The sequence below is a fragment of the Manihot esculenta genome, chromosome 13 (assembly GCF_001659605.2).
Source record: "Manihot esculenta cultivar AM560-2 chromosome 13, M.esculenta_v8, whole genome shotgun sequence".
Lineage (NCBI taxonomy): Eukaryota > Viridiplantae > Streptophyta > Magnoliopsida > Malpighiales > Euphorbiaceae > Manihot > Manihot esculenta.
In genome coordinates, this window is record NC_035173.2 from 36,875,664 (window position 1) to 36,902,262 (window position 26,599).

The 26,599-nt window shown below is 35.2% G+C and overlaps 2 protein-coding genes and 1 pseudogene across 2 annotated transcripts; 1 reads left to right on the forward strand and 2 right to left on the reverse strand.

Annotated features, from left to right (window-relative positions):
• The window catches only part of LOC110629929, a 34,321-nt pseudogene extending 31,493 nt beyond the window's left edge, over positions 1 to 2,828 (reverse strand).
• Positions 2,829 to 5,025: 2,197 nt separating this feature from the next.
• LOC110630161 (DNA (cytosine-5)-methyltransferase 1-like) lies at positions 5,026 to 13,362 on the forward strand. Its single transcript, XM_021777510.2, is given in 13 exon segments — positions 5,026 to 5,472; positions 6,302 to 7,811; positions 7,925 to 9,437; positions 9,582 to 9,746; positions 9,922 to 10,117; positions 10,228 to 10,339; positions 10,418 to 10,565; positions 10,651 to 10,848; positions 11,619 to 11,720; positions 11,722 to 11,898; positions 11,980 to 12,141; positions 12,253 to 12,471; positions 13,096 to 13,362. Coding segments are annotated over 13 exon segments (4,728 nt in total). The 5' UTR covers positions 5,026 to 5,399; the 3' UTR covers positions 13,249 to 13,362.
• Positions 13,363 to 15,511: 2,149 nt separating this feature from the next.
• LOC110630129 lies at positions 15,512 to 19,121 on the reverse strand. Its single transcript, XM_021777456.2, has 5 exons — positions 18,832 to 19,121; positions 17,813 to 18,669; positions 16,550 to 16,956; positions 15,866 to 15,935; positions 15,512 to 15,690 (listed from the first exon to the last, which is right to left on the reverse strand). Exons 2-5 carry the CDS (start codon positions 18,601 to 18,603, stop codon positions 15,627 to 15,629), a joined length of 1,332 nt encoding a protein of 443 aa, XP_021633148.1. The 5' UTR covers positions 18,604 to 18,669; positions 18,832 to 19,121; the 3' UTR covers positions 15,512 to 15,626.
• Between the last annotated feature and the right edge of the window lie 7,478 nt (positions 19,122 to 26,599).

Sequence of the window (26,599 nt, forward strand, 5' to 3'; positions counted from 1 at the left end):
TTTAAATCTCCCAATTCATCACAAAAATCTGAAATTCACCAACTTCAACTAGAAAAGAATGGATTTAGCCACTCATGGTGGACAAAATCACAAAAGAAAAGAAGAAAAGAAGGAAGGAGAATTTCTGCAGAATTGCTGAAGTTGAGATGATGCTGAGATGAGATGATCAGAAGATGCCTTTGCTGGTTTGGAGGCTCTCCTTTTATAGCTGAAGAATTCTATCTATCTAGGGTTTTGAAATCCCTTTTTGATTTGGTGTTTGACTCCTCTTTTGATGTTGAATTTAATTGCAATTGGAATTCCTTGGATGAGAAGCTCTTTCGTGGCTCTTGGTTTTATGTTGGTAGTGATTGGGTTGGATTTGGACATCTGAAAATTCAGATTTCTGTTTTCTGCCCAATTTCCGGCTCTGCTGTCAGTTTCTGCTGTCAAAGTGATTTGCCCGGTGATTTGACCAGTTTCTTCAAGTGATTGGGCAAATCACTGACCCAATCACTTTTCTGTGAGTCAGTCCAGTTTTCTGCTCTCTGTCTTCTGCGAGTAATTTGGCCAGTGTCTTCGAGTGTCTTGGGCAAATCACTGCCCATATCACTTCTGCATGTTGCCTCCAGGTTTCTGCTGTCAAAGTGATTTGCCCGGTGATTTGCCCGGTGATTTGAGTGTTTTGGGCAAATCACTGACCCAATCACTTTTCTGTCAATTTTCTGCACTTTTTCTCCAATTTTCCAATTTCTTCATTTTCTGTAAAAACAAGATAAAAACCATAAATTAAACTAAAAAATGTGTAAATAAGCAATAAAAAGGATAATAAAAATGCGGCTAATTTATGCTTGATCACTTGGATTGCCACCTCATAAGAGATCACATCCAAAATGGATTTCTTAAAACTATACACAAACCATCCAAGTCTATTTTCACTAAACCCACCACCTATCCAATTCACACCTTCTATACTCCAAGCTAGGACGAGTCTTTTTTCAATTTCAACCAGCCTCCAACTTGAGAGGGGATGAAGAAATATAGCCCTGCTACGAGGAGCCACAATAAAAGACTCTAGAATATTGTAGAATAAACAGCTCTACAGTTTGTTACAACGGAATAAGGCTCCAGAATGTACCATTCATATGTATATAAACAACACCATGTAATCCTTCTCAATATACATTTTTAGAGAATTTTTGTTCCATATTCTTTTCTAAGCTTGCTCTGCATTACTCTTTAAGGAGAATATGCCATGACTATTATTCAACAAATAACAAATAAAACCACATTTATATCTTCTAATCACTCATGAGGATAGCATTCCAGAATTAGTATACAACAAATGGCAATTAACAAGGACGTAAAAACAGAGTACCACATTGGCCTTAGGGTAATTACAAGCATGAAACTGATAAATATGTCAAGAGAATGACCACTTGGCGAATTATAAACAATACATGAAACAAAATGCATTTCCAATGGACACACAAATAAATAAATAAAGTACTTGACTTAGGAAAGTAGCTGTCTGCCACATGGACCTTCTTTGTTAATGGCCGTTTAGGAGGCTTGTAACTTTTTTGTGAAAGTAGGAAAAGAATGACCACCAGAAGAAGGCCCTCCACAAAAAGATGTCCTTCAGTAAAATTGCAAAACGAAAAAGTTATTGAAATTACAGATTAACAGCCAGATGGATATGATAGTATCAAGAGGTCGAAAAGACTTGAAAAAACTAGTTACCTCCAATATGAATCCCAAAAACAACAGCTCGAGCAGATGGAGCATCTAAAGCCAGTGTCACCCACTCCAAAGTACTATTCACAATGTGCAAAACAGTTGATGCCATTGGCTGTGAAACATGCAAAGCAACTTCTTCAAGCATCACTCATACATAAAGGATATTCGATGCTATAAATGGATTTATTATCCTGTTAAAAATTTAGAAATAAAATAAAAACCCTATATGCGAGAATAAACCATATTCGTGAGAAATAAAATCAAACCCCTATACGCGTAAGTAAACCATATCTAAATCAATCATGTTCCTGCAGGAATGATAGGATCATTTGATTCAGATTTTCTTTTAATTTTGTAAAATAGAATAAAATATCCTCACCAGAAATGAGAAATTCAAGTAAATAAATAAAAGACGGATTGGAGTGGTGAACCAAATAATTAGTTTGCTTGATCTGCTGAATCACAGAAACTGTTTTGCTATGGAATTTAACAAATAATCCTAGATTAGTTGAAAAAAGCGTGAAAGAGAAATCTAATTCTTTCAAGTAGTGTGAGCGAGTCAATCCGCCTGCGTATATTGGAGAGATATCAAGGGAGATGGAGATCTTACCGATAGATAGGGAGCTGTATGGAGGAATTGAGGATGATCCTGAAGATGTGCATTGCAGCTCTGAGGTCCTCATTATAACTTCAAACGACGTAGTATTTTTTCAACGGTAATTTTCATATCATCTCACTTTCTTTCACTTTCTTGCATTAATTTGGACATAATGGCCACTCTTCTCAATTTGAAACTTTCAATGGAATAACCTCTTTTATAGCTTATCTCGTAACAATCACTCACAACGATTACATTCATGGGCATCCATATTTCATTATCCACAATAAAATAATTAAAATTAGTTTAAATCATTTGCCTATTGAATGACATCTAATATTATCTCCTCTCTACAAACTGCATATACTAAATATATTAGTTATTTCATAATAATTTTCTCTAGAAATATTTTAATATATTTATCATAATTACATTTATACCATAAATGGTGTCTTCAAGTACATAGATAAAGTTGTTTTCCACTTTAAATCCAAACTTTCATCTCTTCCTCTATGGACTACATTGTACTGCACCCAAAACCCCTTTCCACAATGAGTAAGGCCACTCTCCTTAGTTGAGCAAAGTCCCTCGTTGCAATGGGACAAAACCATTCTCTTCAACTCAGCAAAACCACTCATATCAGTGGACAAAAAGCCACTTATTATCACAATAAAAATCAAATATCCTTTCAATCATACTTCTATTTAGATTATCATATCATTCCGTCTTAATTTAATTAGGAACATCATTTAATTTATAAATAACATATAAATAAAAGATACATTCACTTAATCCTCCATTATTAAAAAATAAATTTTCCAATATAATTAAAAAATATTATCCTACCAAGATTATAAATCTTCATTTATTAAGAAATAAATATTTCATTTTAGTTGAAAAAAAATATTCTCTAAAATTACTAGTTACAACTTCAACAACCTCTATAATCATAAACTTTTTTCTTAATTATGTTGGTGACATGTCTAATTGTTACTCCACTCGCCAAATGCCCATTCGCTCCACCTCTTTCAAGCTCATCTAGTTTTGCAGTGAATTTGTTGGGAAGTGTACTCTGATTATTAGATAATATGAGAAGTGGCTGTGCTTCAAGTTAGGATTTTGGTATAAAGGTACTCCACCACTTTCAAGCTCGTTTAGTTTTGCAGTGAATTTATTAGGAAGTGTACTCGATTATTAGATAATATGAGAAGTGGTTGTGCTTCAAGTTAGGATTTTGGTATGAATATGATATCATATAAAAATGTGCCCTTTTTAAAATTGTGACATGTGTATCATTTTGCTCTTCCTCATTAACATTTAAATAAATAGTAGATAAGTCCATTAAAAAATAAATGGACGCAAGATATTAAGAGCATTTAAATAAATAGCAAATAGGTCCATTATGAAATAAATGGGCGTTAGATATTAAGAGTATAAATAATATTTGAGGTTGTTCCACCATAGTGGTGCTCGGATAAAGGCGTGCGGATCGCCATTTGCCTAGACAATGGTATGAAGTATTAAATATACATACTTTAACACTTTTATTGTAACATGTATTAGAGGCATGATTTTAATTGATGTAGTGTTAAATGAGCCAACTGTTTGCTAATAATGAGCTGTTTAAAAAATTTACTAAAAATATAGTAGTTCGGTCGGAGGGATATGTTGCAAGTATACCCGAAATAGACAGATATACAAATACCTATACCTTCATCAAAAATACAACTTTCACTTTATATTCTCAAAACTTTATAACTCTTCATATGACTTCTAGTCTTAAAAAACTCAGAAAAATATACTCGGTGCCATAGCTACTATCATTTATGAAGCCAAATACATTTACTCTTAAAATCTTGTCTATATGTTTGTATTATGTAGATTCCGGATATGATATTTATTAAATTTGAAACAATAAATTGAATGAAAATGATACTAGGTCCAATTATTTGGATCCAGTAGATCTAGTAGCATTATCATGGATAAGGTATTCGCAAAAATTAAATTGATCGAATTCGAATGTAATTCACATTAAAAATATCTAAATTTATTTTAAATTTAATATAAATTCATCTAAAACGGAATTATTATTATCAGAATAAAATGTCTTATATTTTTTAATTAATTATTTATATAAAAAATTTTTTTATTAATAATTTTTATTTAAAAATTTAATATTTTTAGAAAATATTTAAAATTTACTTTAATTTTTTTTATAAATATTATTATAAAATATATATTTTATATTATATGAATTATTTCATATTTTTTTGGGAGTACGAATCCGAACCCAATAATAAAAATTTAAATAATTATTGTTTCAAACAATAATTTTATGTTTCTTGGAACATATTTTAATTTTGATGTTTCTTGTGTTTTCCGTACTCGAAAATACCTGACCATTGCAATCCCTGCCGACCTCAAAAGCATATGTTTCATTAATAATTTTTACTTAAAGATTTATAATTAAGTTATTTTTGTTTGAAATGGATATAATTATAATTAAGTTATTATATTTTTAAATTAAAATTTATGAAAAATATAAACATTTTAATTAATTAATTAATTATATAAATAGTTTGTATTATAAAAGGTATAACATATAAAACAATTCATTTATATTAATTGCACATTGGAATTCTATTTTAATTGGTTTAGTAAGAACCAATATCCGAAATTACATTCTGCCTTAACTAGTTTTATTGGTGTGCCCTGCTGCTTACATTCATGTTCCAAGAAAGGGTTTTGCTAAAAATGGACGATGGGCGCCAAAATTTTCATTTTCCCGCTCACCCCACTTTTTTTCTTACCATTCTGCGGATTAAATTTGAAATAAAAATGCATTATTGAGAGACTTGAGAGGCAAACACTTGCCCATTGCGCGAGTTTAGTCGAGAAATGTGTGTTTCAAGTTGTCAACTCAAATAGATTAAATAAATAATCAGCGTCTTCCTGCTCTGGTTTGATGTATCTTTCTTTACCCCTTGGGTTGCTTGGTTATTTTAGTTAATTCTAATTCCAAAGATTCACAAGAAACCACAGGAACACAATAACTAAGCAAGAGATTGTGTTCAACTGAAGAATGGGATCTGCAGCGCTATTGGATTCACCACCACCCAACGATTCAGTGGATAAAAATTCTGATTCTGAATCAGGTGCTGGGGAATTTACTTATCATTTGATACTTTCTTCTTATTTTCATTTTTCAAGTTTATTGATCCTAAATCTGTCAGCTACTTTATGCTGTTGGCTTTTTAGTATGATACAGGTGCTCTTTATCTTTTTTTTTTTAATTTTTTTTTTTATTTTTATTTTTTTGTTTTTCTTCTCTCTCATCATGTTTGTGTAGTTCAATTTATTACTCTGAACGAGTTGTTAAACGATTATCAATTGAAGTGGGCTGTATATGGTAGTGTCTTTAGCAATTTTGAATTTTGAACCTTTGCTTGTTGGAGTACTTGGTGGGATTACAACTAAAGAAATTGAGGACCAGATGGCCTTTATTTTATCTTATAATAGTTTTCTACTTCCTAGGTTCTTTGTTTAATCTTTTTCGTCTTATTGGGCTTTTAATTAATTCCTCAAGGAGATGCTTTATATGGTCAATATAATTCAAACCAAAATAATACTTATGGTGTTTTATTGACATGATCTGATGCTTTGCTGGTGATCTATTTCAATAACAGAGGGCTGCCTTGTCTAGTTCTGCAACCGAATGCTAATGCAATGGAAGAAAGAATTTGTGGGAATGGTTGAAGCTCGATCCATAATATGATATCTTTGTGATAGTATAAGCATGCCATTGCCAAAATTGTCTCAATTCTTTCTACATTTATTTTTACTCTTATGTAATTATTCTGACCATCTCTCTTTTGGCTATTGCGAAATTCAGACATGTTCAAAAGTGAATTTGTCATTTCTATATAATTATCTCTGATTTCAGTGCTTTGGATGTCTTCTCATTGGACTCTTATTTGGTCATAGGAATGAAGAAGAACAAAGGAAAAACAAAATCCTCGGTTTCTAGTGCAATCAAGGAACTAACTAACAGAGCAAAAGTAAAGAAGCGAAATTCCTCTCATCGGAAGGAAGAGGCTGCTGTTTCCTGGAAAAGGCCAAAGCGAGCTGCTGCATGCACAGATTTTAAGGAGAAATCTATACGTTTATCTGAAAATATTTCTGTTCTTGAATCAAAGAATGATCAATTTGCAGATGAAGAGATTATAGCTATTCACCTTACACATGAACAAGAAGAAGGTCGTCCAAATAGGAGACTAACTGATTTTGTTGTGCATGATGCAAATGGCACCCCACAGCCCCTTGAGATGATTGAAGTTGATGATATGTTTATATCTGGTCTTATATTACCTCTTGAAGAGGGTCCTGAGAGGGAAAAGGAAAAACGTGTTAGGTGTGAAGGCTTTGGAAGGATAGAAGGGTGGAACATTTCTGGTTATGAAGATGGCTCTCCAGTTGTATGGCTTACGACAGATATTGCTGATTATGATTGCCTAAAACCTGCAAGCAGCTACAAAAAGTTCTATGACCATTTCTTTGAAAAGGCTCATGTTTGTATAGAGGTGTACAAAAAACTGTCAAAATCATCTGGAGGGAATCCTGACCTCACTATTGATGAGTTGCTTGCAGGGGTTGTTCGATCAATGATTGGGAGCAAGTGTTTCTCAGGTGCAGCATCTATCAAGGATTTTGTCATTTCTCAGGGTGAATTCATTTATAACCAACTAATAGGATTGGATGACACCTCAAAGAAGAATGACCAGAAATTTGCAGGCTTGCCTGTTCTTCTTGCCTTGAAAGGCAAGAGTCGCAAGCACGGAAACTTTGTACTGGCAAAAGCGGCAAGCTCTGGTGGGAATTTGATGATATGCCCAAAAGTTGGAGACACAGAATCAAATGTGTTACTGTCTAATTCATCCTTCAGTGGAGCTGAGGCGGATGAAGATGCAAAATTGGCAAGACTTTTGCAAGAAGAAGAGTATTGGCAATCCACAAAGAAGCAAAAGAAAAATCAGGGTTCAGCTTCATCAACAAATACAATCTACATAAAAATAAATGAAGATGAGATTGCTAATGACTACCCTTTGCCTGCGTTTTACAAACATTCTGATGAAGAAATTGATGAATATGTGGCTATTGGCAGTGATGAGCACATCATGGTTGACCCTGATGATCTTCCTAAAAGAATGCTCCATAATTGGTCACTTTATAACTCCGATTCAAGGTTGATTTCCTTGGAGCTTCTTCCTATGAAACCTTGCGAGGATATAGATGTCACCATATTTGGGTCAGGAAGGATGACTGAAGATGATGGAAGTGGATTCTGCCTTGATAATGGTCCTGATCAGTCTTCCTCAGGGTGTTCAGGAGCACAGGATGATGTTGGCTTGCCAATCTTTTTGAGTGCAATAAAGGAGTGGATGATTGAATTTGGGTCTTCAATGGTTTTCATATCTATCCGCACGGACATGGCCTGGTATTATTCATGTTCTCTCATAATCATAAAAGAACAGTGTTTTTTTTCTGTTGTGAATTAGTCATGAATTGTTTCTTATGGTGTTAAGTTTATGATTCCTCCCTTGTTTTCAGGTATAGACTTGGAAGGCCATCAAAGCAATATTTTCCATGGTATAAACCAGTTCTGAAAACAGCCAAACTTGCGAGAAGCATCATTACATTGTTGAAAGAGCAAAGCCGAGTGTCCCGGCTTTCTTTTGCAGATGTAATCAGGAAAGTATCTGAGTTCAAAAAAGATGATCACGGTTACATTTCTCATGACCCGGCAACTGTTGAGAGATATGTGGTTGTGCATGGGCAGATAATACTACAGCTCTTTGCTGAATTTCCTGATGAAAAGATAAAGAAATGTGCATTTGTTGTTGGTCTTACAAGTAAGATGGAGGATAGACACCATACCAAATGGGTGGTGAACAAAAAACAAATTATGCAGAAGATTCAACCCAATTTAAATCCGCGAGCAGCAATGGGCTGTACAGGCCCTGTGCTTTCCAAGAGGAAGGTCATGCAGGCAACAACAACAAGGTTGATTAACAGAATCTGGGGCGAGTACTACTCTAATTACTCCCCAGAGGATCTGAAAGAGGAGACCAATTGTGAAGCAAAAGAGGAGGATTGCATTGAGGATCAAGAGGAAAATGAAGATGATGCTGAAGAGGGGAATCCATTAATTTCAGGGAATACACAAAAGCCTTGCTTGGCGTCATCATGGACCAAATCAAACTATTCAAGGGATGAAGTACAATGGGATGGGAATCCTGTAGGTGTAACATATTCTGGTGAAGCTATTTATAAGTGCGCAGTTGTTCATGGAGAGATGATTGCTGTGGGGGGTGCTGTTTTAGTGGATGTTAATGAATCAAATGAATTTCCTGAAATCTATTTTGTAGAGTACATGTTTGAAGCTTTGGATGGAAGCAAAATTTTTCATGGGAGAATGATGCAGCAGGGATCCCAGACAGTTCTTGGCAATGCAGCCAATGAGAGGGAGGTTTTCTTAAGAAATGAGTGTGCAAATTATGACTTGCAGGATGTCAAACAGGCAATTGCAGTGGAAGTTCGGAAAATGCCTTGGGGACATCATCACAGGAAAGATAATGACAATGCTGATAAAATTGATAGAGCAAGAGCAGAAGAGAGGAAAAGGAAAGGATTGCCACCAGAGTATTACTGCAAAAGTTTGTATTGGCCTGAGAGAGGTGCATTTTTCAGTCTCCCGCTTGATACAATGGGTCTTGGGTCTGGTGTCTGCCATTCTTGCAAAATAAAAGAAGTTGAAACGGAGAAGGACGTTTTCAAAGTGAACTCTTCTAGGACTGGATTTGTATATCTTGGGACTGAGTATTCTGTTCATGATTTTGTCTATGTAAGTCCAAATCATTTTTCTATTGAAAGGGAGACTGAAACTTTTAAGGGTGGAAGGAACGTAGGGCTGAAGGCTTATGTTGTGTGCCAGTTGCTGGAGATCATTGTCCAAAAGGAACTGCAACAAGCTGAAGCAAGATCCACCAGGGTTAAGGTCCAAAGGTTTTTCAGACCAGAGGACATCTCATCTCAGAAGGCATATTGTTCGGACATTCGCGAGGTAAAACTACTCTTTAAAGGTTTTTATGGCATAATTATGTCGGGTCCCTTGCTTTTCTGTCACCATACTTTGCCTTATATGCTTTTATATCTCGGTAGCCAGCAAATTCTGTTCTCTTATGAGTTTTATGGCTTAAAATTTCAGATATATTACAGCGAAGATATGCATCTTTTACCTGCTGAGGCTATTGAAGGGAAATGTGAAGTCAGAAAGAAAAGTGATATTCCTACCTGTAGTGCTGCTGCAACGTTTGATCACATCTTCTTTTGTGAGCATCTTTATGATCCTTCCAGAGGGTCCCTAAAACAGGTGACTTGTGATTAGCTAAATATTTTTAATCAGCTCGTGGAAAAAGCATTAATTTAGTTTAAGTTATTTGAAGCCACTTCACATCTGCAAATTTGTTTAATGATTATCATGTCTTGCATAAAAAGACCTGGCTTCAGTGAGATGTAAATAAACTTCCAATCTCTTTTGTGAGAAGTTACCAGCTAACATCAGATTGAGGTACTCAACTGGGAGTGGGGAAAGTGATGCTGCATCTAGGAAGAGGAAGGGTAAGTGCAAAGAGGGAGAGGATGAAGGTGAAAGAGAAAGAGAAGCATCTCAAGAGAGAAGGTTGGCCACATTGGATATTTTTTCTGGTTGTGGTGGCTTATCAGAGGGATTGCAGCAAGCTGGTGACTTTTCCTTATATCCTTATATTTTTTCTATCTGAGTATGTTTACTCGCATATGTATTACTGAAGAACCTGATGATTGATTATTGGTGCTTTCATTCAAAATTGCAGGTGTCTCATCAACCAAGTGGGCTATTGAATATGAAGAGCCTGCTGGAGAAGCATTTAAGCTCAATCATCCAGCGTCATTAGTTTTTATTAATAACTGCAATGTGATCCTTAGGTAAATGGTTGATTGTAATTTTAACTCTTTCCCTGTCCTCTCTGCGTATTGCTTGACAGCTTTTGGGTTGTATTGCAGGGCTGTAATGGAGAAGTGTGGGGATGCAGATGAATGCATCTCAACTGGTGAGGCCATAGAATTGGCTGCATCACTTGATGAAAAAATAATCAAAGATTTGCCATTACCAGGGCAGGTTGATTTCATCAATGGAGGACCTCCATGTCAAGTGTGTGAAATTCTGGCCTTTTTAATACCAACTCAATGTCCTAGTATTGGAGGATTTTACAAAGGAAGGTGGTCTTTCTTTGCAGGGTTTCTCAGGAATGAATAGGTTTAGTCAAAGCACTTGGAGTAAAGTTCAATGTGAGATGATTTTAGCATTCTTATCCTTTGTTGACTACTTCCGACCGAAGTACTTCCTCCTGGAGAATGTGAGGAACTTCGTGTCTTTCAATAAAGGACAAACTTTCCGTTTAACTTTGGCTTCACTCCTCGAGATGGGATATCAGGTAGATGTTACTATAAGTAAAATTATTATCAGTACTATTATAGTAAAATTATTATCAGTACTATTAAAGGCTGTGGCGAGGCCTCTTGCAAGAGGCGAGCACCTTACCTCACCTGGCTTGAGGTGCGAGGCGATGCGAGATGTCGCCCGTTGAAAATAACATGCATGGGTTTCTTTTTGCTTTCTTTTTAAAGATTAAACCTTAATCCATATTTCTGTTTAAAGCAGCTGATTAAAGAATTTTAGGTACTAACTAGAGGATATATCCTCATAATTATGCTAATTAATTAGGGAGTTATATCCTATAATTAGGCTAATTAATTAGATATGTATATCCCTATAATTATGCTAACTAATTAGGGATATATTCCTAATTAGTTAGCATATATATATATATATATATATATATATATATTAACTAATGAGGAAAAAAAAATATAATATCTACATAGTTGACTTTCAATATTCAAGTATGTTCCAATATTGAAAAAGATTACATATTTATAATTAAATGTGCCTATAATTCAATTAGCTATTTGGGAATATATATCTTTATAATTGTGCTAACTAATTAATTAATTAAGAAGGAATTAATACAATATGTATACATATATATCTATACGTATACATATATATACACATGTAGATGTTGCCCAGGTGAGAGAGGATTCTATCACCTCTTGCCTTAATAACACTAATTATTATGTAATTTGATACATTAATTTCTATAATTTCCTGCACAGTTATACTTGTATAACTTGTTATGCTTAGGTGAGGTTTGGTATACTGGAAGCTGGAGCATATGGAGTTTCGCAATCACGAAAAAGAGCATTCATATGGGCAGCCTCCCCTGATGAGATTCTTCCAGAGTGGGCCAGAACCAATGCATGTATTTGCTGCCCCAGAGTTGAAAATCATGTTGTCAGAAAATTCACAATATGCTGCTGTTAGAAGTACTGCTAATGGTGCCCCTTTCCGTGCAATAACTGTCAGAGATACTATTGGTGATCTCCCAGCTGTAGAAAATGGTGCCTCTAAGACAAATATGGAGGTGTGTAAGATAATAAGAAAATCCTAGCATCAAGTATTGGTGACATGCAGGTTACATTATTCTTAGTCTTTCGTTTTGCAGTATAAAAATGATCCTGTGTCATGGTTCCAAAAGAAAATTCGAGGGGATACAACTGTTTTGACGGACCATATATCCAAAGAAATGAATGAGCTGAATCTCATTAGGTGTCAGAGGATCCCAAAACGTCCAGGTGCTGATTGGCGTGACCTTCCAGATGAAAAGGTACGAATATAAAATTGAGTTTTTGTAGGTTGTAGACTCTTGATTTTTCATTTTTCATTTTTCATATCACCTATTTTCTATAGATCTGATTTTTAGTGTTATGACAAGCAGGTTAAATTATCTACTGGACAAGTGGTTGATTTGATTCCGTGGTGCCTACCAAACACAGCTAAACGGCACAATCAGTGGAAGGGGCTTTTTGGGAGGTTGGATTGGGAAGGGAACTTTCCAACTTCAATAACAGATCCTCAACCGATGGGTAAGGTGGGGATGTGTTTTCATCCTGAACAGGACAGAATTCTTACAGTTCGTGAATGTGCCCGATCTCAAGTAAGTTTAAGTTTCTTAGCACGTTGAATCATTTTTCTGTTAAGCCATTGCTACAACTACAACGAGAATGAAAAACCTTAATTCCAAAGATTTTTGGCATCATTATAAGGATCCTTTTGGCCTTTTGATATCTTTTTTCTCCGCATCATATTAGGTCTCCTCTTTCTTGCTCCTTTCCCTTAAACGCATTACACTTGTTTACTAGAGCATTAGCTGCTTAGCTGCTTTTCATTAAACATGACCAGACCATTGTTAATGATCCTCTCTTGTTATGGTTAAGCCACTAGAGATGTTTAAATGCTTTGATCTCCTGAGCTGTAATTCGGAATGTTGCATTGGAATAGACAACAAATGGCTGCACATGCTGATCTATTTATACTCATTTGTTTATACACATTTGTACACATTTGTACAGACTTGCTGATCCCATTCTACAATGATAGACTTGTTTTTCCTCTAGAAATTTGTTCTTGTAAACCTCTTTATCCAGCATAAGTGGCAAGTTGTGCTCCCTCTCTGTGCTCCTATTAACTAAACATTTCACCATAAAATGAAAAACAATTTTCTCATGAATGCTCAAATTCATTATTTGTTCATCTTTTTTCTGTATTATGCATTTATCAGGGATTTTCAGATGGCTACAAGTTTGTTGGTAACGTCCAACACAGGCACCGGCAAATTGGAAATGCTGTTCCTCCCCCGTTGGCATATGCACTTGGGATCAAACTCAAGGAGGCAATAGTCAATAAAGGTGTCCGTGGGTTGGGTCAATTGTAATATTTTTGGTGTTTAGTTCATAAAATTAATTACAATTTTTTATTTGTTTCTATTGTTTAGAATTGTAATATCTCAATTTAATTATTTTATTTTTATTTAACCTTTTTCATTGAATTTTTTATGATATTTTTTAATTTTATTTTTGTCATTTGGCAAAATATAAGAAAAGTCATCCATCCCAAAAAAAAAAAAAAAAGACAAGTCATTTGCTGTTAAGATATAAATGAATGACTTATGGTTTATATTTCATAATCATTATGGTATTAATTAGATAAAATTTATTTTAATAATTGATGAAATTTATAGCAATAAAATGATTTGTAGTTAAAAATTAATGATTAACCAATGGACTAGATAAATTGAATTGAACTGGTTTGTGATTTTCAAGTCAAATAGCTTACTTTCATAATGGAAGAGTTTGGTTTGAATTCAAAATTTAATCCAAACCAACATCTCAATTCGCTTAGTGGAGAAGGGGCACAGACAGTGAGGACTCGTACAATTTAGCCAATTTTCGATGTAGAAATTTTTGTCTTGGGCAGATTTGACCTTGAGAGAAATGCACCATTTATTGCTTGGTAAAACAAATGAAAGGAACACGCATCGTCATTTCCCTTCAATTTTGGGAAACTGTTGGCTATATGAGCCTTTAGTCAGAGTTCTAATAAGGTCCTAACTTCTTTTAGTCCCGACGAGGGAAAATAAATAAATAAAATTTTGCACAATTATTTATTTATATATACATTTTTTAAATTTTATTAAATAAAAAATATAAATATTTATATTTAAAACTTTCAACTTTAAATAATAAGATAAATCTTTTCATTTTGTTATTTGAAGCATTAATTTAAATTTTCAAAATAATAATAATAAATTATAATATGATCTTAAAGTTTTATTTGATTAAAAAATTCTTTATAATATTTACTTTTATTTTAATATTTTTTTATCCTTTCTATTATTTATCTCTTATTTCTACTTCTATATTATATACATATAATAAATTAATAAAAATTCAAAATGTGATATAAATAAAACTTTTCATGTTAAAACATATAATATTTTATATTTTAATATTATTAATTTAAAAATAAAAAAATCAAATTTTTACATGATTTTTTCAAAAAATTTATTAAAATTTTTTAAAATAAATTAAGCCAAACAAAAAGTTAATAAAGTATTTTAATATATAATATTTATATATAACATTTTATACAATACGAATTCATTTACAATAAACATCTATTACATATAATATATTTATTATTGTACATGATAAATATACAATACATTTTTATTTTTGTTAATCTAAAACAATAGAGAATAATTTACCCTTAATTTTTTTAACAAATAAAAAAAATTAACTTTCTATCACCCAAGATTAAATTTTCTTTAATAAGCCACTCGGCATAATCCTTAATTGAACACGCATCCCCAGTAGACATAAACTAGAAGCCTCTCATCCATGGACACTCCTTAAAACCGTGTGAGTTGAGTTTCAACGGCAGTAGCCCGACGGCAGCTTTCATCCACAATGATACTCCTTCCGAACAGGTGCAGCCGTGTTGGCAAACTATTTAATTAATAGAAAATGCTAGACAAACATCTTAATCCTGGGTAACAGGTTCATACTCCATAAGCATTTTTAAGTTTTAACAATGTCCACATCCGCATTTTTAAACCTTAATCACACCAATGCATTTAACTGTGCTAACAAAGCAGAAGCAGAACACGAGATATGAGACTGCAACATATATCAATCCTCTAATGCAGCAGTCCAGAAATTAGAATCATACAGAAATGATCGAGTGTTTATATGATAGAAGACCATTTAGAATACAAATCTAATTCAAGCAAGTGCCCTCAGAATAACAAGACAAACAGATACATTCATTTAGAATACAAATCTAATTCAAGCAAGTGCCCTCAGAATAACAAGACAAACAGATACATTCAGTAATACAATGATATCTGACATGAATGAATTTAACTAGGTAAAATGTATAATTTGCCACTCACCTTTTCATAAAAAATCATTTTACTATCGGTCATTAAAATAATTTAATCTCAATGATTGATAATTTAATCTCTATAACTGATATGTGATATTCAAGTACTACACTACCACATCATGAGATTAAATCATTCAATAATTAAAATTAAATTAAAAGTTAAATGATGATATATATATTCTCACTTCGTAGAAATTAAATTATTTAAAATTTAAAAATTAAGAGTAAATAAAATAAAAATAAAAATAAAATTGGAGTAAAATGACATTTTATAAAAATATGAGAGGTAAATTATACATTTGGCCATTTAACTACATTTCAGGATGCAAGGATGTGATTCTGCACATCCATGAGTTAACTGATCATTCATCTGTGACGGAATTTGGGGCGAACAGAAATTACACCTGGCCTTGCTTCATCAAAGTGATATCTGTCAAATATAGTTACAGATAAGTAAAATGTAAAGCAAACTCTCTCTCTCTCTCTCTCTCTCTCTCTCTCCAGTTTGATTAAAAAAAAATATTTATAGACATTATATTTATCAACTCAATTAACATATGCATTTAATTAAATAATAAACAAAAAGTAGTAGAGAAATGTTTCACCCATTTTCACTAAGGAAACTTCTCACTGCTGTTGGGATTGCAGCTTGACCCCGACTGTGATTGCCTATGCCTACAAGAAAAAAGCAGAACACTTCTTGACCTCTAAAAAGGTGATATTTTACAGATCTCATGATTTATACAAATTTAATCTATATAACAAAGGTTATTATAAACTACATGAGGAAGTGGCTAAAAAATCTCTCACTAATTTATTTACTTTATCGTCTCAAATAAGAGAGCTTTGTGCTATGTGATTGTGAAATAATTTTCTTAATTGTTTTGCATATTATAGATGCAATTCTTTGACAAAAATAGCTGTCTGATTTGGATCTACAACTCTTGCACACTTCCAATCTAATACACTGTTCGTCCGCTATGATAGCATAATGAAAAGTTGGGAGAGACACAACCACCATGATGTGAAACTAAATATTTAAACATATCTGATGGATGATGCATTGGTTACACCTAGAAACTTCAAAATAAGGCACAAAACAACTGCACCTAAGTGAATCACCTGGCTAGGGGCTAGAAGTGCATTAGCCATTAGGTCATCAGTCTCCGCCCTGTGCCTTTCATTTAAGGTGTACTTTTAACAATATTGCTTGGCCCCAATGACTATAAACATATAATACTTCATTCCACATGCAAATACATTTATATTCAAGGATGAAGCAAAAATACCTGTAATTACTTGTAATGATACTGTTCTATGCCTTAGTCCTGCCTGTTGTTTATCCAAGTTCTCCATGTCTATGCTAATAAAGGGCTTAAGTGATGAACTCACAATACCATTCTTTGTCTTGAATCTACCAGGTGATACTGGTCGGTCCTTTAAAAGGAGTGTCTCAATTTTGTTAAGATGTTCTTGCAAGGCTTTAACAGCCTCTGCTGCATGAAGACCATGCAAATCCAACTTCCATGGGTTATTTTCACTATTTCTTATACTCAAAATTTCCTTAGCTGCCTTAGCATTGAGTCTTTCCGCATTCAACCATTCTTTACGAGCCTTCAGTGAGTTCTGTTGGGCAGAAAAATGGTCTCCTCTCAGAAAAGCATTAGTGGCTGCCCTGGAATGCCGAGCTGCCAACCTGATGGATAGACAGTCTGGGAATTCTTAATACACCAATATAACTAAAATATTAGCATCCATTAGATGCAACTAGAACCATTAGTTCAGAGATGTTGAATTCCAACAAAACACTAGGGGCTGAAGAAACGGGCAACACAAGCAAAAATATGTTTCATAACATCTTGACATACCAGGAGTTTGACACACCTTATTAGTTCAACCATCAATATTTAATTGAAAAATACCGAAACATGAATAATGGCTTTATTTTCCATCTCTTACTAGGGGCAGACATAACTATGATGTTTCTTTTTATGCAATATTGATGGGAATATGGATCCTGTTCTACAGTATAAATAGTCACCAAAAAATAAGTTAAAAAGTCAAACTCTAAATAAATGCAACTCGTGCAACCAGTGTCTTTCAGAACCAAGGTATTGTTAACATGACAACTGAATGATGACAAGAGGATCATTATGATTTATTACAGTACAATTATTTTTAAAGAGGCATCCCAGTGCATAAGACACAACATACTATATAGAGCGTATGTAATATTCTAGCAAATGTACAGGAAAATAATGGCATAAATAAATCCATTCGACTTTAGTTGATGCTATGTGAACTAAAAATCATAGATTTAACTCAATTCTCGATTATTCATTATAACGTTTGGCACATTGCATCACATCAGGCTGAAAAACGCTATCTTATATAAGTAGGCTAGCTCAATAATGCATTTCTGTAATCAATTACTTCCTTGTGCAAACAAGACATCCTGATAAAATCACACTGCTTTCGCAACCATAACACCAAGGTATGCAAATAAATTTCCAGATAAAACATAAAAAGAAAATGCAGGACATAGTACTGACCTCATCATCCTTAGTGCATTTCTTCGATGGCTCAAGTAAACATCATGCTCTTCCCACTCAGGCTCAACAGGAAAGGATCTGATGTGCCCCAGAATTAGTTTCATGTTTGCAGCAGCAGCCTCAGAAAGTCTATGTCCACAAGCAGCATGCACATTCTTCGATTGTTTGTAATTACCTTTGAGAGCATCCTCAAGTGTAGAGCTCAGATCGGCTATGTCTGCAGCAAGGTCTGAGTTCCGTCCTAACAAAACACTCTCATCTTCCTCTGTGTCACATTGAAAATCATCACAATTAGAGAAATACTTTGCTTCCCCATTCTCCTCAGAGTTGTCAGTAGAAATAATCTCTTCTAAGAAAACTGTGGCCTTATCAATATCACCATTCACAGCGGCCATGACATCCTCGATCAAGCTTTTGTCAGCCCAACTGTGAAGTTCTTTGAGATGGTTTAAGACAAAAGCAGGTTTCTTCTCTTCAATAACCTCAACTTGACCATAATCACTAACTCGTGTATATTTATTGCAATTACTATCCTCTGCTATGCTTGGAAAATCTGCGGATGGTAGCAAAACGGATGAATAAGCTCCTTCAAAATAACCATTATTGCTCGGTGGGTTTCCACAGGGACGAAAGGAGGTGGTGCTAGTGGTTGGTAAGGGTGGAAAAGGATCGTTGCCGACTTGCGGAAGACCTTGTTTCTGACGCTGCTTGAGATCAAAGGCAGCCCAACCAGGAGACTTACCTTTCGCCTGTAACTTTTTGGCATAGGATGGGCTCGCATTAGCGTTCATGTTGTTTCACAGCATGCCTTCCTTATACAGCTATTGACACCGTGCTATGAAAAGCCTTAGCAACACCTGGAATTGCTCAGGTAAAATTAATAGGTAAAAAAGACCTAAAAATTCAGCTCACAAAACAGAATCGTTGATGGGCACAAAGCTAACAGCAGATAAGCTAAACATGGTAACAATTCAATTAAGTAAAAAGCAACAAAATTAAAAGAAAAAAGGAAACAATACCTCAATCTTAATATCTGGGGTTATATTAAGTTGAAACTATTAGGGAAGATAAAACCGCAACCAAGGCGTCAATCGATCAAACGGATGACTGAGAAAGACACGACCAAAGTTAGAACAGAAATCCAAATTCGATCCAACCGGAGACTTGTTCGATGGTGATGACGACGACACTCTGCCTCTCATATCCATAAATCCCTATTCTGCTTTTCTTTTTTTCTCCTGCTGAGGGAAAGAATAGTAAACCGAAAGAAACAGGAAGAAGGGAAATTTAAATAAATTAAATAAATCTGCGGCGGAGAAGGGAAGACAAAACACGAAGTTGTTGACTTGTCGCACTTACTTTTCACTGAAAAAGATTCGCACCGGGTTAAGCTAATTAATGGTAGAAAGTTCGATACCGGTTTATAGAATGGTAATTTACAGCCAAATCCTTTAAGTTCAGCGAAATTCATAAGTTAGCTTTTGTTTAAATTTTATGTAATAATTTCACAGTTTTAAATACCTTAAATTAGTTATTCTGTCAAAAATAAAACTAACTTAACATTAAATAATTTTATAGTGACAAAATTACCTTTGGATTGAAATTCCCTTTAGCATGTTTTACGCTAAATGTTATACAAAATGATGATATATTGGGAGCATTAGATCTCTAAAATTCATCATGTATATTGTTAGAAATGTGAATTTTATTATTATTATTATTATTATTATTATTATTATTTATTAATATTTTTCTTTCTATTTTTAAAATAAATTAAAATATAATTATTTAAGTATTTATCTTTTTTCTCAAGTATTAACCATTTAATTCATAGAAAAAAAATGAGCTCTAAATACAAAAATCAATTTGTTAATATAAAATTTTTTCAATTCAATTAAATTCTTTCAATTTTGATAAGATAGACTAATTTTTCAAAATTTTTATTCAACTTTTGAAATTGAATTTGAAGGACACCAACGAGACAGTTGAAGTGGATTGTGAACTCACATTATATATAATCAAAATAAAAAGGTTTTGTTATAAAATATTAAGCCTTTCTGTCTATTTACATTTTAATCCAACTATCTTAACTTTGATAAAAAAATTTTCTTTTTTTAAGTTACTAAAAATTATATTAGAATTTTAAGGCACAATGGTGCCAAAAAAAAATTCAATATTTATGCAATATAATTTAAAATTTTCATTTTTTTTCTTAATAATTTATTTTTGTAAATGGTGAAGAAATTACATCTAAATTGAAATTAGATTTAGGGAGATCATACCACTTTTTTTAGTAGGAAATTGAAAGTATAGGCATTATCTTGCTTTACGGGTCTGATGTTGATGTTATGCAAGTTTAATATACATTAGATTGACTTTTATAGGGTGTTGAACCAAGTAAGTTTTCGGTTAGCCCTTAATAGAGGCACATTACAACTAGTTTTTTCTTATTCTCTTAAGATTAGAATTAGAATTAAGTTTTAGTATTTAAACTTAAGTTTTCTCTTGTTCAAGGAGAGAACTTTTTTAATCAAAATTCAAAATTATTCATGCTATTTGCATGCTTTTATTATTGTGAGAGTGTGAGATTGCGAGATTGCTTTCTTCTAATTGCATCAAGAATCAAGATAAATTTATTAATTCAATTGCGGCGTTTATCTTGTTTCTCTAATCCTTAATTCTTAGTGTTTTTGTTGTTCTTTGCGTAAAATGTTATAGAGGGGAGTTTATTATTGACCCTTGAAGCTATTCCATCTTGTCATAGAGTTCTTAGATTTAATTCATAGGATTCTACGTTAGTTAGTATAAGAACTAAATGTTAAGATAAATTCTTATTTATCTTAGTTTAGGGATTTAAATTTGATTTTTCTTGTATTTTTTATTTTTAAAGTCTCAGTCTTGTAATAGTTTAATTTGTTTAAGGTCTAAACTTGTTTGAGTGTATTGATTTAATTCTGATTATTAAATTAGTTAATTTTCTTTCTTGGTCAATTCATGTTTCATATCAAAGAGAAAAAAGAAAGAAAATTTAAAAAAAATGAAAAGAGAAAAAAGAAGAAAGAGGTAACCCTAGGCATGTCACTTGGAGGAATCCTTCTACTTGTTGGATTTGTTTTTCTTATCATTATTGAAATAGAACTTGAAGCAACCCTAGGTATGTTTTGGAGGAATTTTTCTCCTGGTTGGATTTGTTTTCCTGGTCTTTATTGAATTAGGACTTGAGGATTCTTGTACCTAAAAACATTCTAGAAGATAGGGGTGCCTAAATTGTTTTCTTTGTCCTAATTTTTGGATTTTTATTCTTATAGGGCTGTTTGAATCGACTCTCTTTTGTTTTGATTAATTTGATGACATATTTGATCACACACACACATGTGCATATTTATAACTTAAAACAATTTTTTTTGCATAAAATAATTAATTTGACTCCAAAATTAATTATACATAATAATTCTGATTTAGCGTATTTAATTTAGGTATTATCACTTTCTTGCTTTGTTGCGTAGAAATATTTTAGATTCAATATTTGATTTGCTTTGTAGTGATTCAGATTCTTATATTTTGGCCTAAATTGTTTATTTCTCAATTCTTGTTTGCTGAATTTTTTTGAGTCTTGCCATCTTTATTTCCTTTACACTATTAGAGTGTTATTTGATCGTGTTTACACTCTAAATTGATATAATCAAGTAGTACATAGTTTTATCCTTGTGCTACCATTCATTTTGTCTTGTGTCTTATTTCTAATGTATTTGAGCTCACTTTTCTTTGTTAGGGTTTTATTATTTGTTTCTAAATATTTCTTTTGAGTTGGTTGGTTGGCTAGCTTAAGTTATGAAGTTCAATTGGAAAAACTGCAAGAAGTAGTAAAAGTGTATAAACACGTGAGGGAGTGCTTTACTACTAACTCTATTTTTTTTCTTGTGATTTCTGTTTTATTCTTAACCATGAGTTTGGATAAGCATAGAAATGATAGAGAGAAACTTGAGATGGAGATTAAGGAGAATGTTTCCTATCTTATGCTTAATTTTACAATAAATAACTTTAAAGACTGTATCCAATATTGTAGAAAACGGATGGATAAAGAAGTTACATATAACTTTAGAGAAGTTATGTTGTTACTTGAGGAGCTTCATAGTTATGAAGAGAATTTATGTAAAGAAAAGTTGGAGATGAAGATGTTTGTTGCTTAGAAAAGAGAAAGGATAAGAAAGAGGAGGATGGAGAAAGCAAAGGAAAAAGAAGAGGCTAAAGTTCTAATTTCAACTTCCATAAAGATTAAAATTGAAGAGAAAGTTATAATGCATGAAATTAGTGAAGTTATTGCTGAAATTCCATCATTGAGCTTAAAAAAGAGGTTGTGAATGATGGTGGACATGGGAGGACATGATTGATGAGGTCAAGGAGGCGAATGGGGCTATTTTGAAAGTTATAGAGGAGAATCCACATAATCTTTCTATGACTAACATTGTTATGCCTAGTTCTTTTGTTCTTGATGTGCAGGTTGTTGATGAGAACATATATGAAGAGAGTTTCATGCTATTTTCACCTATTCAAGAGAAGGTCATTGAAGATGCATTAGTTCCTAAAACTTCCATTCCTAACATGAACATGAGCAAAATTCAAGGATGAATTTTTTCTAAAGGAGAGAAAGATACAGATTTAATAGGGCAGATTTGCAACAATAGTGTGGAGTAACCTTATGTAACGATCCGAAAATCGGACCGCTACCAGCGCTAGGATCCGGGTCGACTTAAAGCCGCCGGGACCCGTAGCAAGCCTGACATGCTACCTGTAAACCTATTTAATCCCATACATGATCAACAACATATATAAAAAAAATTAAAACTTTTCTTTCATTCATTTCTCATACACCAAACTCAACCTGTGCATGCACTAAACATAATCATAATCATAAACTTGACCCCTCTTTGGAATCTCATCAATGCCTCCAAAGGGTGGCAATACATGTGTTGAGTTGGCTAAACATAGACATCCATAAACATTAAGATCATGTATCAAAAGGAATTACAATAACTATGGTCAAGCACACTTCTAAACCTCAATATCTTTATACAAATATGACTATACAACTTTACATCATTTTACCGTTTATCATGTCCACTTTCTAACTATTACAAGACTTTACTCTTCTTGACTTCTCTGTCTAGCCCGTACCTGCAATCCTGGGGGATTAGGGAAAGGGGTGAGCTACAAGAGCCCAGTGAGCAGAATAATAAAACATTTAAAACATATGATAACATGAAATGCATCACATCACAGCTAATCACATCAAGGATGAATTTGTCACCAATAGTCCCCTACATGGTCCAACTGTGCCAAGGGCGTAGAATGGGCCTCACTGGTCTTTCTCTTACACAACATAACATAACATGGACCGACTGTGCCAGGGGCGTAGAATGGGCCTCACTGGTCTTTCTCTTACATGGTGCCAGGGGCGTAGACTGGGCCTCACTGGTCTTCCGTACTGTATCATCATAATCATAACATATGGGGACTAAGGATCATTCAACGTTCATCAACATCATCAACATAATATGCAATGCAACATATTCGTGAGTCTAATGCAAACATCCTATTATATCTCATGGCATTCATGATGCGTGAATTATGCTAAAACTGATTTATTTATTTAAAGCATAAAAGTTATTCCACTCACCTCTGGCTGAAGCTCTACTGACTCAGAAGCAGCTGAACTCACTGCTGGGGTCCTTGGTTCCTCGGGTCCGAACCTACACAGGTGGACTCAAATGAGGGACCAAACAACTAGAACATTACTCTGAAAACATCCCCCAAAAACCCCTTAAAACACCCTAAAACAATCAGGTAAAAACATGCAAAGGAAGGCTGAACAGGGCAGGTTCGGCGGCACCTTCGGCGGCCGAAAGTCCCTCCAGAGCCGAAACCCAGGCAGGTTCGGCGGCACCTTCGGCGGCCGAAAGTCCCAGACAGAGACAAAAGTCTCTTTTCGGGGGCAACTTCGGCAGCCGAAAGGCCTGCCTCCCTAGCCATGTTCGGCAGCCGAAAGTTCCTTCGGCTGCCGAACCTGGTTTCTGCCAAAGGGCAGAAACTTGGCTCTTTCAAGCACATTTGCCTCCAAAACTTCCAATCATGCATTTAGCTCAACCGAAACATGCAAATATACATACATTGGCTCCTAGGGGCTTCAAACTAACTTAAACCCCAACTACAACACACAATCCAACATACATTGCTCAAAACATAACATTAACTCAAAAACCTAACTATGAGCTAAACATGCATTCTACCCCATAGATCTTGCATAAAACTTACTTTAAACATGAAATGAGCTTAAGATCGGCTCTTACCTCTTGAAGATCGAGAGAGAGACCTCCTAAACTCGGAGGTGGGAGATTTTGAGTTCTTAAACCTCAAAGCTCCAAAACTTGCTTTAAACTCGAAAATCTTCAAAACCACGTAAAAACTTGTGAAAATCAAGAGAGATTGGAAGGAAGGAACTCAAGGATGATGAGGAATGGCGGAAGGACTCACCTTGGCCGAAAATGGGGAAAAGCTCGCCCGTTTTCGGCTAAGGGACCCTTTTATAGTGGCTGGCCAGGCCACGTTCGGGGGCCGAAAGTGCCTCCGCATGCATGCCATGTTCGGCGGCCGAACTTGAGGTTCGGCGGCCGAACCTGGACTTCCCTCACTTATGCCTTCGGGGGCCTAAGGCACACCCGAAACGCATGCATGTTCGGCGGCCGAACTTCGAGTTTCGGCGGCCGAACCTGAATTTTTCCTTAATGTTGTTTTCATTCAAAACTCATTAAAACATTTCATGAAAACATGGTTTTACCCTTCTAGAGATCTCTAACATCCGAGATTCCACCGGACGGTAGGAATTCCGATACCGGAGTCTAGCCGGGTGTTACATTCTCCCCCCCTTAAGAACATTCGTCCCCGAATGTTCCTCAACTAGCACATAGCATGGCATACACATAGCCTACATACAAACACATAAGCTCACAAGGGACTAACCTCAGAAAAGGTAAGGGTATTGCTGGAGCATGGACTCCCGTATCTCCCAGGTGCACTCTCCCATATTGTGGTGGTTCCATAGGACTTTCACCATCGGGATTTCCTTGTTTCTCAGCTTTCTGATCTGGGTGTCTATGATCCGCACTGGCTGCTCAACATAGGTGAGATCCTCTTGGATCTCCATATCAGGCTCACTAAGAACCTTGCCCGGATCTGACACGAACTTTCTCAACATTGAAACATGGAAAACCGGATGGATTCTTTCCATTGAAGTAGGCAAATCTAGCTTGTACGACACATTCCCAATCTTCTGCAAGATTTCAAAGGGTCCGATATATCGTGGGGCTAGCTTACCTTTCTTCCCAAAGCGAACCACTCCTTTCATTGGAGACACCTTGAGCAATACCAGATCCCCCTCCTGAAACTCTACCTGTCTTCTGCGGACGTCTGCATAACTCTTCTGTCTGCTTGCAGCAGTCTTGATTCTCTATCTGATTATGGGTACCACCCTGCTGGTGATCTCTACTAGCTCAGGCCCTGCCAAGGCCTTTTCTCCAACTTCCTCCCAGCAAACAGGTGACCTGCACTTCCTCCCATATAAAGCTTCATATGGAGCCATCCCGATGCTAGCATGATGGCTGTTATTGTAGGCAAACTCCACCAAAGGTAGATGCTGCCTCCAAGAACCGCCAAAGTCCAGCACACACATTCTGAGCATATCCTCGATAGTCTGGATGGTCCTTTCTGACTGTCCATCAGTCTGGGGGTGGAAGGCAGTACTGAAATCCAACCTAGTACCCATGGCATTCTACAGACTCCGCCAAAACCTGGAGGTGAACTGGGGCCCTCTATCAGACACTATTGAAACAGGGACCCCATGCAGCCTGACAATCTCATCCACATATACCTGCGCCAACTTGTCCACAGAGTAGCCACTCCTGACAGGAATGAAGTGAGCAGATTTGGTGAGTCTGTCCACAATCACCCATATGGAGTCCACTCTGTTGGACGCCGCCGGTAACCCCACTACGAAGTCCATAGCTATATTCTCCCATTTCCACTTTGGAATAGGTAGCGGGTTAAGCATTCCAGCCGGCTTCTGATGTTCCAGCTTCACCCTCTGACATACTTCGCAGGCGGACACAAACTGTGCCACTTCTTTCTTCATCGCTGGCCACCAATAAACTTTCTTTAGATCTTAATACATCTTGGTGGCTCCGGGGTGAACGCTGTATCTCGCATTATGAGCCTCTCTCATAATGTCTCCTTTTAGCCCTATGTCATCTGGTACACACAATCGACTCCCATAGCGGAGGATCCCCTTACTGTCAAATCTGAACTCGCTGTCCTTGCCTGACTGAACAGTCCTGGCAATCTTCACTAACTCTGGGTCCTCATGCTGTTTCTGAGCCACCTGCTCCAGAAATACGGGTGTCACTTTCATCTGAGCAACCAAGGCACCTGTACCAGACAGCTCCAACTGTAGACCTTCATCAATGAGCTTGCAAAACTCCTTCACCACTGGTCTCCTCTCTGCCGTGATGTGGGATAGACTGCCTAGTGACTTCCGGCTTAGGGCGTCTGCCACGACATTCGCCTTACCCGGATGATACTGAATCTTGCAATCATAGTCACTCAACAGCTCTACCCATCTCCTCTGTCTCAAGTTCAAATCTCTTTGACTCAGGATGTACTGTAGGCTTTTATGATCTGTAAAGATCTCACATTTTATCCCATAGAGATAGTGCCTCCACATCTTGAGTGCAAAGA

Coding starts and splice junctions, on each gene's coding strand:
- LOC110630129 (XM_021777456.2), bottom strand. CDS start 18,603: ATGAACGCTAATGCGAGCCCATCCTATGCCAAAAAGTTACAGGCGAAA. Junction 15,936..16,549: donor ATCATTACAAGTAATTACAG/GTATTTTTGCTT, acceptor TTTTTCTTGTAG/GCATAGGCAATCACAGTCGG. Junction 15,691..15,865: donor AGTTTCCTTAGTGAAAATGG/GTGAAACATTTC, acceptor TATATTTGACAG/ATATCACTTTGATGAAGCAA.